The sequence below is a fragment of the Phyllopteryx taeniolatus genome, chromosome 17, assembly GCF_024500385.1.
Source record: "Phyllopteryx taeniolatus isolate TA_2022b chromosome 17, UOR_Ptae_1.2, whole genome shotgun sequence".
Classification (NCBI taxonomy): Eukaryota; Metazoa; Chordata; class Actinopteri; order Syngnathiformes; family Syngnathidae; genus Phyllopteryx; species Phyllopteryx taeniolatus.
Genome location: NC_084518.1, coordinates 8,790,193 through 8,807,663, shown reverse-complemented (window position 1 = coordinate 8,807,663; position 17,471 = coordinate 8,790,193). Strand labels below are relative to the sequence as shown.

General features: G+C 43.5%; 1 protein-coding gene across 2 annotated transcripts in view; it reads right to left on the bottom strand.

Moving 5' to 3' along the window:
* Positions 1-17,471, bottom strand: part of hyou1 (hypoxia up-regulated 1) — a 117,879-nt gene that overhangs the window by 55,774 nt on the left and 44,634 nt on the right. The window contains exons 11-12 of one of the 2 annotated variants that reach the window (XM_061750999.1): positions 8,184-8,266; positions 7,947-8,079 (exon numbers count right to left, since the gene is read on the bottom strand). The exons of the other annotated variant lie outside the window; for it this stretch is intronic. Coding sequence (XP_061606983.1) covers positions 7,947-8,079; positions 8,184-8,266 — 216 coding nt within the window. The remainder of the gene's footprint in view (positions 1-7,946; positions 8,080-8,183; positions 8,267-17,471) is intronic. 2 annotated transcript variants of the gene reach the window in all.

Below are 17,471 nucleotides of genomic sequence, written 5' to 3'. Positions count from 1 at the left end.
CCGTTCAAAACTGTTGGTATGATGAGTCAAACATGGTGGTGGTTTTGTGATGGTCTTGGGCTGCTTTTCCCATTCAGGAGCTGGACAACTTGACAACTGTGATTGATGGAACCATGAATTCTCTTTTACAGAAAATCCTGAAGGAGATGTTCAGCCATCAGTTTGTGACCTCAAGCTGAAGCGCAGCAGGATAACGATCCAAAACACACCAGCAAGTCAACTTCTGAATGGCTTAAAAAAAACAAAATGAAGGTTTTGGAGTGGGTGAGCCAAAGTCCAGACTTGAATCCGATTGAAATGCAGTGGCATGACCTTAAAAAAAGGCAGTTCATGATCAAACCCTTTATTTTTGGTTAATTCAAACAATCCTGCAGGGAAGAGCGGGTAAAAATATTTCCAAAGAGATGTGAAAGACTCATTGCCAGTTACAGAAAACACTTTATTTCAGTTGTTGCTGCTGAGAATGGCCCAACCAGTTTAATAGGTTTAGGAGGGCATTATTTTTTCACACAGGGCCAGGTAACTTTGAATATTTTTTTTTAAAAACAGCATTTTAAGTCAGAGCTGCCAACCTATAAAATCACTTCCAAAACAATTTCTCCAAATTTGTCAGAATTTCTGTAATTTTAAAAATGTTGTCAAGAACATTCCCATCCGACAGTCATAATCGTGAATAAATTATGGCAATATTTGTCATTTTGTGTTTTAAATTAAATCAACTTTGTAATGGTGGACACAGGTGCACCCTGAATCAAAGTGCCAGTGGACGAGATTTCGATGTCCCATCAACTCTAAGGTTTAAATTCATCCTTGCAAATTCTGTTTTTAACCCTGGAAACAAAAAAACAAGTCTATTAAAGCAGATTACTCAGATCTCAAAAGTAAAAAATAAAACAGCACTCAATCAGATAGTTTTTATGTATCCACAATAGTTTTAGTTTCTACTTTGTGCAATATACTGTTTGTACGCATACAAGAATCCAAGAGGGCGCCTACCAGTGTGGTCGCCTCGGTAACGCGCTCTCTAGTATTGTTTTTGTGTTTTTCGTTCGTCTTTGGAGACATTACACGACTCACTTACACAAGGGGAGACTTGCTAACCATCAAGGAGGCTACTCCGGACTTTTCTTTTCACCAACTTTCGCAAGTCCGCTCAGTACAAACGCTGTACCCGATGGCGGCGTCATGCTTCCCGGCTTCCATATTCATCGAGCAGACAGTGACATGGAATCATCGGGGAAAACAAAAGGCGGCGGGATATGCTTCTATATCAACGATAAATGGTGTACGGACGTCACGGAGCTCAGCACACTGCAGCCCGCATTTGGAGTCGCTGTTTTTGAACTGTAAGCCATTCTACTCGTCGCGGGAGTTCGCATCATTCATCCTGGCTGGCGTCTACATTTCGCCTCAAGCTAACACGAACGCCGCACTGCTAACGCTCGCTGAACAAGTCAACGACATTGAAAAAAACCACCCGCACTCACCCCTCATTATTCTCGGGGACTTTAACAAAGCTAAACTCAACCACAAACTCCCTAAATACAAGCAGCACATTGACTGTTATACCAGGGAAAATAACATTTTAGACCAATGCTACACTACGCTAAAAAACGCATACCGTGCTATACCTCGTGCAGCCCTGGGCTCGTCTGATCACTGCTTAATTCACTTAATACCGACGTACAGGCAAGAACATACATGCGTGAAGCCTACAGTGAAAAGGTGGACCAATGAAGCAAAAATGGAACTTCAAAGCTGTTTAGACTGCACAGACTGGAGTGTCTTTGAAAATTCAGCTGGCAGCCTGGATGAATACATCCTAGTTTCTGTGAAGATGTGTGTGTAGCAACAAAGTCATTTCGCACATTCAACAACAACAAGCAGTGGGTCACTGCTAAACTTAAGCAGCTTCGCCAAGCTAAAGAGGACGCATATCAGAGCGGGGACAGGGCCCTGTACTATCGAGCTAGAAAACAGCTGACTAAAGAAATTAACATTGCAAAGTGGAACTATGCAGCAAAGTTGGAAAAACAGTTTAGCGCTAACGACTCTAAATCAGTCTGGCATGCATTCCAATCGCTGACTAATTACAAGCGATCCCCCCAATCAAAGAACAATAGCACACTAGCCAACGACTTGAATACCTTCTACTGCAGATTTGAAAAGGACATTGTCACACCACACAACCATCCGGCCGAACCCCCGACCACAATCACACCTCTGACTTCTGCGTTAACCGTCCATAAACAGGATGTGAAATGCATCTTCAAACAACAAAAGATTAACAAAGTGCCAGGCCCAGACCATGTGTCCCCATCCTGCCTCAAAGTCTGCGCGGACCAGCTCGCTCCAGTCTTCACACAGATATTCAATCGATCTCTGGAACTGTGCGAAGTACCATCTTGTTTCAAACGCTCCACCATCATTCCATTCCCCAAGAAACCTGCAATCTCGGGTCTAAATGACTACAGGCCTGTCGCCTTGACATCTGTGGTCATAAAGTCCTTTGAACGTCTCGTGCTGGACCACCTCAAAACCTGCAGTTTGCCTAACAAGCGAACAGGTCTGCGGATGATGCAGTCAACATGGGACTGCACTTCATCCTAGAACACCTCGACAGTGCAGGGACCTACGCAAGGATCCTGTTCGTGGACTTCAGCTCAGCGTTCAACACCATCATCCCTGAACTCCTTTCATCCAAGCTTCTCTAGCTCAGCGTCTCACCTGCCATCTGCCAGTGGATTTACAGCTTTCTGACGGGCAGGACACAGCAGGTCAGGCTGGGGGAGGCCACCACATCCACACGCAGCATCAGCACTGGGGCGCCCCAAGGTTGTGTCCTCTCTCCGCTGCTCTTCTCTCTCTACACGAACGACTGCACCTCAGCGCACCCGGCTGTCAAACTCCTGAAGTTTGCAGATGACACCACTGTTATCGGCCTCATCAAGGACGGTGACGAGTCTGCATATCGACAGTGGAGCGGCTGGAGCTGTGGTGCGGCCGACACAACCTGGAGCTGAACACGCTCAAGACTGTAGAGATGATCGTGGACTTCAGGAGACATCCTTCGCCACAGCTGCCCCTCACGTTGTCCAGCTGCCTTGTGTCAACCGTCGAGACCTTCAAGTTCCTGGGAATTACAGTCTCTCGGGACCTGAAGTGGGCGATCAACATCAACTCAGTCCTCAAAAAGGCCCAGCAGAGGATGTACTTCCTGCGGCTTCTGAGAAAGCACGGCCTGCCACCGGAGCTGCTGAGGCAGTTTTACACAGCGGTCATCAAATCAGTCCTGTGTTCTTCCATCACAGTCTGGTTTGGTACTGCTACAAAAAAGGACAAACTCCGACTGCAACGGACAATCAAAACTGCTGAAAGGATTGTCGGTACCCCCCTACCCACCCTTGAGGACTTGCACGCTGCCAGAACAAGAGCGTGCAAAATCCTCTCGGACCCTCCGCATCCCGGTCACCAGCTCTTCCAGCGCTTTCCTTCAGGTAGGCACTACCGATCAATGCAAACTAGAACTAGCAGATATTCCGAAAGCTTCTTCCCTCTTGTGATAAACTTCTTAAACACCTAACCTACAATTCCATTACAACATGCTGGCAATTTTTTGACTTGAGTTCATTGTCACGTTTCTGTGGGGCCAATTATACATTACTCGTGCACTCACTGTAGTTGTCTCGCCACGCTGCACTATTTGCATATCTGTTGTTGACCAATACTGGCCACTCATCGCAGAGTAGCATCTGCTCCATTTGCACACTGATTGAGGAGTATCTGCAACATTTATCCTGGCAGAGGCAAAATTATCCAACATAAAACATACATCGACGCCATAGGTGTTCCTCGTGGGGTTCCTAATCAATACAAATTAGCTGACCAAGTTGTAGGAGGATTTGAATACTTTATATGCTGTTGGTGTATGATTAATAAAAATGTTGATGGGATAAACTATATCCACTTCCATGTACAGAGATTAGGAAATTGGACTCAGAGTGGGTTGAAAGCTGTGCACGAGCAGCTCAAGGATGTTCCAAAACCGCATAGCTGTCGACATGCTCCCTGCAAGAGAGGGAGGTGTTTGCGGTATGTTTGGAGAACAAACAATACTGCTTCAGATGGCACCTTGACCAGAGCCATCGATGGTCTACGGACCCTAAAAAAACACTCCTTGTGGGACAGCTGGATGGACGTTTTTGGTTAATACAAAACCCTAATTTCACCAATATTGATATCAATTGCTGTTTTTGCAGCCATTCTGACATTGTGTGGATGTTATTGTACCCCATGCATTCGGGCTTTAATCAGTAGATTAATTACCACAGCAATTACCCCCACATGGAACCGCATGGAGCAGATTTATCCTTTATTGGAGGTTGATAATGATGACGATGTTGTTTTACCTGATTTGTTTCCTGATCCAGATGATTACGATGTTTAAACTACAACATTCATGTATGACAAGTTTACTCTGAGTGTAAATGTATTTGTTTCATAAAAATGATTCTACAGTCAAAAAAAATCGAAATGAAGTGACTGTAAAATGATATGAGAATTTGTGCAAATACATGATAAACAGGAGGGACATGTTAAATATATTGTAGAAGTTATCATTTATTTGCTTAGCTTGCATTAGTATTATGGACCATTTTGAGAAAGGAACATGTCTCGCCTTCAAGTAGATGACTCAGAAGGAATTATCAGATAGAAGGACGTGGCAGGTGTTGGTCCCATGTTTTCACCTTGAAACCCTACCCTTAGTGTGTTGTGTCTAGTAGCTTAGTACGTTATGTCTTGTAAACTTAGAAACCTCCCTATTTCAAATAAATACAGGAGCGACGGGAGAGATTGTTTAGAGCGTATTGAGAGGCTGTAATCTGAACAATCTCCCATACCTCATGAGAAAAAGAAACCAGCGTCTTCATTCCTTTTGTGTCTATTTTTTATAATGTTGGGTAAGATAAATCCAACATTTCCCCACTGTTTATGATCATCAAATGAATGTAAATATCTGACAAATCTAACCCAACACAAGTTTTTAAATGGTGATTTTATTAGGGGAAAAACAAATAAAATTGTTACCTGGCCGTGTGTGAAAAATTAGTGCCCCCCTCGTTAAATCATGAATTAACTGTGGCTAATCACGTATTTTGTAAAGCTGAGTTCATTTTCACTGACCACACCCAAGCCTAATTACCTCCAAATCCCTTCAATCAACAAAACAATCTGGGGGGGAAAAAAATAAGACAGCCAAAAGAGCTCAAAAAGCTGTAACAAAATGCCACAATCCAAAGAAATTCAAAAACAGATGAGAAATAAATTGACGTCTGGAAAGAGTCACAAAGCCAATACAACTCCAGCGAACAATGATGAGAGCCATTATGTAAAAATGGAGTAAACATGGAACAGTGGTAAACCTTTCCAGAACTTCCCAGGAGTGGTCAGCCTACAAAAATTACCCCAGGAGCATAGCAACAACTCATTCAGTAAGGTCAGTATTCATGACTCAACAATAGCAAATGAACTGGGTAAAACCTGCATCCATGGCAGAGTTCCAAGGCAAAAAACACTGCTTACTATAAAGAAGACTTATTTTTCTTTTGAGGGGGGGGGGGGGAATTGATTCTCAAGAATTTTAAGGAGAAAGTGTGTCTCGTTATCAGTGTGGGGAAAGTTCATTTTCTACGTTAAGTTCACCATTCCAAACATGAACTAGTATAGTTCATAATTCAAAATTCTGAACTAAGTTCACCATTTTTGGAATGGTGAACTAGTTGGTGAAGTAGTTCATATTTTTTTTTCCTCAATATGTTGCTGGCTATTCCCCTTAAAAATATTGGCATTTCATTTTCCGATTGTTGCTACTCATTCAGTCCACAACAAGTAGCCAGCTGCAGATTTTACCTTCCACTCAAAAACGAAGAAAAACATGTTGCTTGAATGGTCTTTTTTAAAGTTAGGAATTAAACCAAAAACAGGACTTTTGTTCTTAATATGCAAACAAAAACATGGAACACAGTATGTCAACTAAGTTCAGTTCATGTTTGCACAAAATATCAACTAGCTCATCTTTCATTCATTGAACTCGTTCAGGTACAACACTGCTTATTATATGGCGTAAATGTAACAGCATTACAGAAAATGAACATCACATCAACAGTCAAATATGGCGGTGGTGATGGTCTGCTTTGCTTTATTAAGGACCTGGACATTAATTCTGTTCTTTAACAGAAAATTCTGAAGGAGAATCAGTTTGTGATTTCAAGCTGAACTGCACTTGGGTTCTGCAGCAGGACAACAATTCAAAACACACAAGCAAGTCAACTTCTGAATGGCTTAAATTTCTTTTATTTTTTATTTTTTTTTTTTTATGTTTTGGAGTGGCTTAGTGAAAGTCCATACTTGAATCAGACTGAAATGCGTGCATAACCTTAAAAAGGCCATTCATGTTCTAAAACACGATGGTGTAGGAAGAGTGGGCCAAACTCTCTCTACAGAGATGTGAACGACTCATTGCCAGTGATAGAAAATGCTTGATTTCAGTTGCTGCTGTGGGTGCCCCAACCAGTTATTACTCTTCACAAAGGGCCAGGTAGCTTTGAACAGTCTTGTTTTCCTTAATAAATAAAATCACCATTACAAACCTGTATTTTATGCTTACCTGGGTTATTTTTGTCTGATATTTCCTTTTTTTTTTTTTGATGGGTGCGGGGGGTTGAACAACTGACTACTAGATGAATGGATCTCTCAGACATGGCTGCATAATGTGAACAGAGTTGTTTGATAACTTACAGTTCAGTTTATGCTGCTCTGATATTTTCCAGCTCTTTCAACAATTTCAATTTTAGATTGCGCCGGCGTTCGATTTAATGAGTATTTTGCAGTTTGTGGTCCATGTGTTTTAAAATCTCTTTTTTGAAGAAGCCATTTTTTCCTGACAATGTTTTGTTTTGTTAGGTATTGGTTTAATGCAGAGGTTTGATGCCATCAGCTTCCTTCCTTGTTTTAAGGGTGCTATTTCATTTAATCTTTTGATAAATCCGATGAGGGCTGATGTGTTTTAATTTTCCTGGTATAGACATGCCCCGACGTCACAGTCAACTTCAATCCTCTTGGCTAGAAGAAACAGCTCCAGTGTTCCAACCCCGACCCTCTGGATTCCAGGTACACCAAACGGCAAACCTTCTCGGCATTTTTGAACCAGGTCTCTTCACGTCCACCAGGTCCAGGATGGTGTTACGCTGTAGTTTGACAACAGATTTCTTCCCTCCAAAGACCTCTTAATATCAGCTCCTTTCTCGGCTGTCAGTGACTTCTTTGGACCCATGTTGCTAGGTGCGCAGTCCGCCTCGCTATTTGCTGGCTAGTTTCCCAACCAGTTAAATAACTCTCGTTTTAGCCCATATTCCCAAAACCAGGCAGTGATCTAACCAAGCGTATCAACAGATGGCAGTAATCCAAAATCCGTAGTGAGAGAAAACAGAAAAAAGAAAAGTCTGAAGCCAGGCAGCAACGGAATAATTATTATTATTTTGTTTTAAATAATGGAAAACATTTGTGAATCGTTGTGCTTGAAAAAGGAAGTGACACACTACTAAAGAGGTGGTGAATTAATATTACCAAAATCCTAATAAATGTCACAGTAAAAAAAAAATATGTAGTCACAAGACCAAAAATAAATATAAAAGTGACAAGATTGTAAAAAGATGTTCATTGCGAGGAATATTGTGTGGCAAGTAAAAAGTCATGTGCCAAATTACAATATGTCCATAGTTTAACACTTTTAAAACCACGGGGATCACCGGTGACACCGCGGTGCATGTGTATTTCAAATTACCGTAACTCCTCGTACTTTGTGCAATTTTAATAATTCAAACTGGCCCTGAAAGCTGTGAAACTAATATCTATTATTATGGTGCTAAAAGGGTAACTGAACCAACCTGAATGGGGAAGACTACTGCGTCTCGGACCAGGAATGGCGTGACTTTGAAAGCCTTACTTAGAACAGCAGCCTGATATACTGCTCCCATGGCTGCTGCCTCATCTGCATTGATGTTTTTTCCCAACTCCTCTCTATAAGGAAAAAATGTGTTACACAATCCAAAGTCAAAATTTTGAAGTCCTTTCAAAATTTGAAGCATGCCAATCAAACGAGATTTTTCCATGTTGACACTTACTTCCCCACTGCTTTGAGCAGCACTTCCTGAACCTTGGGGACACGGGTAGAGCCACCTACTAAAATCACCTGTTCAATTTCATCCTATTATCACAAAAATGAGTTCAGATTAGTTTCCATCCTTTATACTCAATAATTCACAACAATTTCAAAAAGATATTTGAAAACTATATTGGCAAGACTCCTCTTTTAATAGATATAAACCCCAATTCTATGAAATCGGGACGCTGTGTAAAACAAAAACATAATAGAATGATTTACAAATCATTTTCAACCTATATTCAATTTGATACGCTACAAAGACAAGACATTTAATGTTTACACTGATGTACAATATCGTTTTGCTTTAGTTTTTGAAAAAATATTCTCTCATTCCTCTCCTTGAGGCGTCACCTTATCGTGGTGGAGGGGTTTGTGTGTCCAAATGATCCTAGGAGCTAAGTTGTCTGGTGCTTCACATCCCTGGTAGGGTCACCCAAGGCAAACAGGTCCTAGGTGAGGGACCAGACAAAGCACGGCTCCAAAAACCCCTATGAAGAAAGAAAAAAATGGATCTAGGCTTCCCTTGTCCGGACGCGGGTCACCGGGGCCCCACTCTGGAGCCAGGCCTGGAGGTGGGGCTCGAAGGAGAGCGCCTGGTGGCCGAGCCTGCACCCATGGGGCCCGGCCAGGCACAGCCCAAAAGGGTAACGTGGGTCCCCCTTCCCATGGGCTCACCAACTGTGGGAGGGGCCATACGGGTCGGGTGCAGTGTGAGCCCAAACCCGTTGGTGGACACCAGCGGTGAGGGATGCCGTCTATCCTATCGGGCCTTTTTGGCCTGTGGGACTCCTGAGGTAGCTGGTGGGTACCGGCTGGCGAAGCGGAATGCAGCTTTGGTGGTCGCTGAGGCAAAAACTCCGGCGTGGGAGGAGTTCGGTGAGGCCATGGAGAACGACTTCCGGACGGCTTCGAGGAAATTCTGGGACGCACCATCAACACTGTTTATAGTGGGGATGGGTTGCTGCTGACCTCGACTCGGGACGTTGTGAGTCGGTGGGGAGAATACTTCGAAGACCTCCTCAATTCCACCGAGACGCCTTCCCATGAGGAAGCAGGCTCTGGGTTCTCTGAGGCGGGCTCTCCTATTTCTGGGGTTGAGGTCACAGAGGTGGTTAAAAAGCTCCTCAGTGGCAAGGCCCCGGGGGTGGATGGATTCACCCGGAGTTCCTAAAGGTTCTGTATGTTATAGGGCTGTCCTGGTTGACAAGCCTCTGCAACATCGCATGGACATCGGGGACAGTGCCTTTTGAATGGCAGACTGGGGTGGTTGGGGACCGGAGGGTGTGTTCCAACTACAAGGGGCTCACACTCCTCAGCCTCCCTGGTAAGGTCTATTCAGGGGTGCTGGAGAGGAGGGTCCGTCGGGAAGTCGAATCTCAGATTCAGGAGGAGTAGTGTGGTTTTCGCCCTGGCCGTGGAATAGTGGACCAGCTCTTCACCTTCGGCAGGGTCCTCAAGGGTGCATGGGAGTTCGCCAAACCAGTCTACATGTGCTTTGTGGACTTGGAGAAGGCGTTCGACTGTGTCCCTCGTGGAGCCCAGTGGGGGGTGCTTCGGGAGTATGGGGTACCGGAACCCCTGATACGGCCTGTTCGGTCCCTGCTCGACCGGTGTCAGAGTTTGGTCCGCATTGCCGGCAGTAAGTCGGGCCGGTTTCCGGTGATGGTTGGACTCCGCCCAGGATGCCCTTTGTCACCGATTCTGCTCATAACTTTTATGGACAGAATTTCTAGGCGCAGCCGAGGCGTAGAGGGGGTCCGTTTGGTGGCCTCAGTATTGCATCTTTGCTTTTTGTAGATGTGGTTCTGTTGGCTTCATCAGGCGGTGATTTCCAACTCTCACTGGAGCGGTTCGCAGCTGTGTGAAGCGGCTAGGATGATAATCAGCACCTCTAAATCTGAGACCATGGTCCTCAGTCGGAAAAAGGTGAGATCCTTCCCAAGTGGAGGAGTTCAAATAAATGTGGTCTTGTTCACGAGTGAGGGAAGAATGGAACGAGAGATTGACAGGCTGGTCGGTGCAGCGTCTGCAGTGATGCGGACTTTTTATCAGTCCGTTGTGTTGAAGAAGGAGCTAAGCCGAAAGGCGAAGCTCTCTATTTAACGGTCGATCTACATTCCTACCCTCACCTATGGTCTATGAGCTGTGGGCCGTGACCGAAAGAACAAGATCCCGGATACAAGCGGACAAAATGAGTTTCCCCCGCAGGATGTCCGGGCTCCCACAGAGATAGGGTGAGAAGCTCGGTCATCCGGGAGGGGCTCAGAGTAGAGCCGCTGCTCCTCTGCATTGAAAGGAGCCAGATGAGAATAGTCGAGGCTGGACTCAGGACAAAAGTGAATATTTGCGAGCAACAGTACGGTGTCGGATGCATCATTAGCTTTGAGGGTTTTGATGGAGAAGTATAGAGAAGGTCAGAAGGAGATCGATTGTATCTTCGTAGATCTAGAGAAAGTCTCTGACAAGAGTCCCTAGAGAGGAACAGTGATACTGCATGTTGAAGTCTGGAGTGGCAGAGAGAAATGTTAGAATAGTAGAGGGCATATATGAGGGCAGCAGAACAGCGGTGAGGTGTGCTGTAGGTATGACAGAGGAGTTTATGGTGGAGCTGGGACTGCATCAGGGATCAGGCCTGAGTCACTTTCTGTATGCAGTGGTGATGGATGGGCTGACGGATGAGGTTGGACTGGAATCCCCGTGGACCATGATGTTCGCAGATGACATTATGATCTGCAGTGAAAGCAGGGAGCATGTGGAGGAACAGAAAGGTGGAGGCATGCACCGAAAAGAAGAGAAATAAAGATTAGCTAAAGTAAGACAGAATATATGTGCATGAATGAGAAGGGTGGAGGGAGAAGAGTGAGGCTACAGCGAGTAGAGTTAGTGAGGGTGGAGGACTTTAAATATTTGGGGTCAACAGTCTGGAGCAGTGGTGTCAAACATATGGCCCACGGGCCAGAACCGGCCTATCAGTGGGTCCAATCCAGCCCGTGGGGATGGAGAACACATTCACTGCTATTTTTCAATAAAAGTAACTTTTGTTGCTAATTTTGTCCACTGGAGGGTGCACTGACGACACTTAAATGACTGATGCACTTGTGAAGGCCAAACGATGCCAAGTTTCAGGAGCACACTAATATAAAATGGTGTGCCATGTTCACACTATAATACTGTGAAAATAAATACCTCCTGTAGAAATGTTTTAAGACATTGAATATTACAAAATTTCAGTCAAAAGCTTCATTTAAAAAGAGGTTGGTTGTTACAACCTTTTGGGTTTTTTTTTTTTTGCTTTTTTTCCCCCCAATGCACTGCCACAACTTTTATTTTTATGTATACATTTACAAAATATGCATAACTGTACGCTCACTGATTCATAACACTGTTGAAATGTTTGGTTAAAAATTTCAGACTGCTCCTGATTTGCAACAACAATGAATAAATGTGAATATTTTCCGACATTACTTGTAATTATTTGCACCAAAACAACGGGGAAAATTTTGAATAGTTATTCATGGATTTTTTAGACAAATATTGTGGTCCGGACCACTTGAGATCTAATTGGGGTGAATGTGGCCCGTGAACTAAAATGGGTTTTGACACCTCTGGTCTAGAGCAATGGTGAGTGTAGTAAGGAAGTGAACAAATGGGTCCAAGCAGGTTGGAACGGGCGGAGGAAGGCGTCAGGTGTGTTATGTGGCAGAATAGTCTCTGCCAAGATGAAGGGGCCACATTTATAAGACAGTGGTGAGGCCAGCAATGATCTATGGATCAGAGACAGTGGCACTGAAGAGACAACAGGAAGGTGGCTGAAATGAAGATGTTGAGGTTTTCCCTAGGAGTGACCAGGTTGGATCGGATTAGAAATGAGCTCATCAGAGGGACGGCCAAGGTTAGATGTTTTGGAGACAAAGTTAGAGAAAGCAGACTTCGATAGTTTGGGCACGTACAGAGGAGAGATAGTGACTATACTGGTAGAAGGATGATGAGGATGGAGCTGCCAGGGAAGAGAGCTCAAGGAAGACCAAATAAAAGGTTGATAGATGTAGTGAAGGAAGACATGAGGGAAGTTGGTGTTAAGAGAGGAGGATGCAGGTAGTTGTTTGTTTTGGTAGTTCAATAAATACAAAGTTTAGAAATAAATGAATCATCCTGTTTAGCCGTTGTGTAGCGCCTCCTCCGCCCTTCACACTGCGTGAGCGCGCAAGAGCTGCGAAGCAAACCCAAACATGTCTGATCATGTAGCCAATAGCACTGACAATAAATAAATTGAAAAATTTACAGGTAATCTATATATGTTCAGTATCGGCAGTGATCGGCAGATCTCACTCAGATTATCGGTACCAGAATTGGCAGCATAAAACACTGATTGGCGCAACCCTAATTATACATTGTGTGCACATCAGGAAACAAGATGAAGCATTGTTGGAATGTCAGTTTTCAGTAAATATTTTAATAATTTTGTAATTGAGTTACTTTTAAACATTTAAATGTAGCCCAGTGGCAAATCGGGGTGCTAAAATATCACAGAAGGGGTTAATATAAACTCCTACATATTTAATAGAAGTGCATTTATTATTGTGATGTAAAATTTATACTGAAGGGGATTGTGTTGGTTTGACTAATTACACTATATAGTATTGCAAAGATGAGGTTCTCTTCCTCTGCTAAGCCATTCTTATTGGTGTGTATTGTTGGGTGTAGTATGGGCTGGAGAGGTGAGAAAGAAGAGATGTGCTTTGTCTCGCGAGAAGGTGGATGAGAGAGGCGACTCGAAAAAGTGAGGGGTGGGGTGGAAGAGATGAGCAGGATGGACGTTCGAAAAGTTGGGAAACGAAGCCCCCGAGAAAAGGACGGAGTCAGCAAAATCCCGAACGGTTGGCTAAGATAACAGTCATGCTGAGTTGCCCTCTGAAGCCGTTGGAGTGTGTAAATCCAGAAGCCCGCTCAAGATACTTTTTCCTGGGAAAAGATGCCGCCGTTAGCAAAGTCACAAGGTACTAGCATAAGGTATGGCCAATACTAAGCTGTAGCACATAGCACAGCCACGAGGTATGTAATATACAACCACTTGAAAAGGCTTAATGTCGGATCCTCCATTGCAGAGATGGGACCAAGTCATTGCTTTGCAAGTCACAAGTGAGTCCTTTTGAGTCATTTTACCAACAAAATAAAAATATATTTTAATATATGTAATATATTTAACAAATATGTATATACAGTATTATATATTAAATTTGGATTTTAAACATAAATTCATCAAAAATTTGATAAGTGTATTGAACGTTTAAGAAAACTAGGAGGCTGATAAAGTTTTTTTCACCTTTAAAGCCAATCGTCAAGGCGAGGAGCTGAGTTTATTGCCGCTTCAAAACAAATGGTAGGTTTTCTGTTTTTTTTTTTTTTTTTTTAATGAAAATGCTATGACTTACTTTTTCTCAGTTTATTTCTGAAGTGACATTGACAGTGAAGCCACCAACACAATTAGAGGGCAAGAATAAGGCAAGGACCCACAGTTAATTCAACTTGTAAGTAATGATAACTACAAATTATGATAAAGTATTTTGAATTTAACTGACTACCTTACAGCACAGCTAAACATAGTAATCACAATGTGCACAAAATGCAGAAAATCAGATTGTCTGATTTTTAAAGAATTTATGAGGAAATTATGGTGGAAAATAAGTATTCTGTCACCGACAAACAAGCAAGATTTCTGGCTCTCACAGACCTGTAACTTCTTTAAGAGGCTCCTCTGTCCTCCACTCATTACCTGTATTAATTACACCTGTTTGAACTCATCAGTATAAGACACCTGTCCACAACCTCAAACAGTCACACTCCAAACTCCACTATGGCCAGCACACCAGAAACAAAATTGTAGACCTGCACCAGGCTGGGAAGACTGTCTCTGCAATAGGTAAGCAGCTTGGTGTGAAGAAATCAACTGTGTGAGCAATTATTAGATAATGGAAGACCACTGATAATCTCCCTCGATCTGGGGCTCCACGCAAGATCTCACCCCGTGGGGTCAAAATGATCACAAGAACGGTGAGCAAAAATGCCAGAACCACATGGGGGGGCCTAGTGAATGACATGCGGAGAGCAAAGGCTACCATCAGTAACACACTACGCCGCCAGGGACGCCAATCCTGCAGTGCCAGACATGCCCCCTGCTTAAGCCAGTACATGTCCAGGCTCATCTGAAGTTTGCTAGAGACCATTTGGATGATCAAGAAGAGGTTTGGGAGAATGTCATACGGTCAGATGAAACCAAAATCGACCATTTTGGTTAAAAACTCAACTTCTCGTGTTTGGAGGAGAAAGAATGCCGAGTTGCATCCAAAGAACACCATACCTACTGTGAAGCATGGAGGTGGATACATTATGCTTTGGAGCTGTTTTTCTGCAAAAGGACCAGGACGACTAATCCGTGTCAAGGAAAGAATGAATGGGGCCATGTATCGTGAAATGTTGAGTGAAAACCTCCTTCCATCGGCAAGGGCATTGAAGATTAAACATGACAATGCCTGACAATGATCCCAAACACACCGACCGGGCAACGAAGGATTGGCTTCGTAAGAAGCATTTCAAGGTCTTGGAGTGGCCTAGCCAGTCTCCAGATCTCAACCCCATAGAAAATCTTGGGAGTTGAAAGTCTGTGATGCCCAGTGACAGCCCCAAAACGTCATTGCTCTCGAGGACATCTGGATGGAGGAATGGGCCAAAATACCAGCAAGTGTGTGAAAACCTTGTAAAGAAAGGGTATAGAACAAAGTACGGAGATGAACTTTTGTTATTGACCAAATACTGATTTTCCACCATAATTTGCTAATTCTTTGTGATGCCATTTTCCGGATTTTTTTTCTCCTCATTTTGTCTCAGAGGTGAGGTATATATCACTATGATAAAAAATTACAGGCCTCTCTCATCTTTTTAAGTGGGAGAACTTGCACAATAGGTGGTTGACTAAATACTTTTTTGCCCCACTGTAGATGAGAGGATCTGCACCGTGGTGCTGGTGTAGAGTCAGACTGAGCAAGTTAGCTTTGCATGCTGCATAGCATTCCCCCCTTGTGAGCCAGGAAAGGAGGCAGGATGCACAGGTTTTTTTTTTTTTAACCAGCTCGGAACTGATTGGTTTGCATGACCTGGCCACAAGTAGCATGTCGCTTCTGATTGGTGAGTAGCCCTATACAAACAGTGCCACCAGAAGATATTCACACCAATTCACTTCTTCCACATTTTGCTATGTTAAAGACTTTTTCTAAAGCTGATCTGAGTGGTTTTCTTTAAAAAACAAATCTACATAAAATACCCCATAATGACAAAAGTAAAAACATTTTCAGACAGTTGTGCAAATTTATTGAAAATGTAAAAATAATAGGTACCCATGTATTCACATCTTTGGCTTAATATGTTGAAACACCTTTGGCGGCAATCACAGCCTCAAGTCTTCTTGGAGATGTCTCTATGAGCTTGGCACACCTGTTTTGGAGCATTCCCCCCCCCCATTCTTCTGTGCAGATCCTATCAAGGTTAGTCAGGTTGGATGGGCAGTGTCCATGGACAGCCATTTCTAGGTCTTTCCAGAGATGTTCAATTGAATTCAAGTCCGGGCTCTGGCTGGGCCACTCAAAGACATTCATAGGCTGCTCCTGAAGCCACTCCTTTGTTATCTTGGCGGTGTGCTTTGGGTCATTTTCGTGTTGGAAGGTGAATCGACACCCTAGTCTGAGTTCCAGAGGACTCTGGAACAAGTTGTCTTGAAGAATTTCTCTATATTTGGCAGCTGTCATCTTATCCTCTAAGCCAGTGTGTCAAACATAGGGCTCGCGGGCCAGAAATATCCTGTCAGGGCTCCAATCCGGCCCGTGGGATGGAGAACACATTCACTGCTATTTTTCAATAAAAGTAACTTCTGTTGCCAATTTTGTCCACTGGAGGGTGCACTGACAAGACTTAAATGACATTGATACACTTGTGAAGGCCAAATATTGCCAAGTTTCAGGAGCACACTAATATAAAATGGTGTGCCATGTTCACACTGTGAAAATAAATACCTCCTGTAGAAATGTTTTAAGACATTGAACTTTCGGTCAAAGGCTTCACTTCAAAAGAGGTTGCTTTGTTGGAACTTCTTCCCCCCCCCCCCCATGCACTGCCACAACTTAAATGTTTATATATACATTTAACAAAGGATGCATGCTCACTGATTTCATAATACTGTTGAAATAATTTTTGGTTAAAAATGTCAAACTGCTCATATGATTTGCAACAACAATGAATAAATGTGAATATCTTCCAAAAGTGCTTGTAATTATTTGCACCAAAACAATGGGGACATTTTTGAATTGCAGTTATTTATGGATTTTTAAGCCACAAATATTGTGGTTCGGCCCACTTGATATCTAATTGGGCTAAATGTGGCCCGCGAACTAAAATGAGTTTGACACCTCTGCTCTAAGCGGACAAGTGGCCCAGTTCCTGCGGCAGAAAAACAGTCCCACAGCATGATGCTGCCACCACCGAGCTTCACAGTAGGGCTGGCGTTAGCCCGGCGATGAGCAGTGCCTCTTCTTCTCCAGATATGATGCTTGCAATTCAGGTCAGAAAGTTCTATTTTGGTTTCAACAGACCAGAGAATTTTGTTTCTGCAGGTCTGAGAATCCTTAACGTGCCTTTTGGCAAACTAAGTGGGCTGCCATTTGCCTTTTCGTGAGAAGTGGCTTCTGTCTGGCCACTCTACTAAAGGCCTGATTGGTGGAGTGCGTTAGCAATGATTGACCTTCTGGATGGTTCTCCTTCTCCGCAAGGGAACACTGGAGCGCCGCTTTAGTGACCATAGGGTTCTTGTTCACCTCCCTCACCAAGGCCCTTCTTCCCCGGTTACTCAGCTTGGTCGGACGGCCGGATCTAGGAAGTCTCCTGGTGGTTCCAAACTTCTTCCATTTCTGAATAATTGAGACCACAGTGGTTTTTGGGACCTTCAATGCTGCTGAAAGTCTTTTGTTTCCTTTCCAACATTTGTGGCTTGACACAATTCACTCTTGGAGGTCTGCAGACAATTCCTTAAGACTTCATTGCTTGGTTTCTGCTCTGATATGGACTGCCAACTATAACATCTTAGGTGTGTGCCATTCCAAATGATGTTCAAACAACTGAATTCACCACAGGTGGACTCCATTCAAGTTGTAGAAGCATCTCAAGGATGATCATTAGAAATCAGATGGACCTGAGCTTAAAT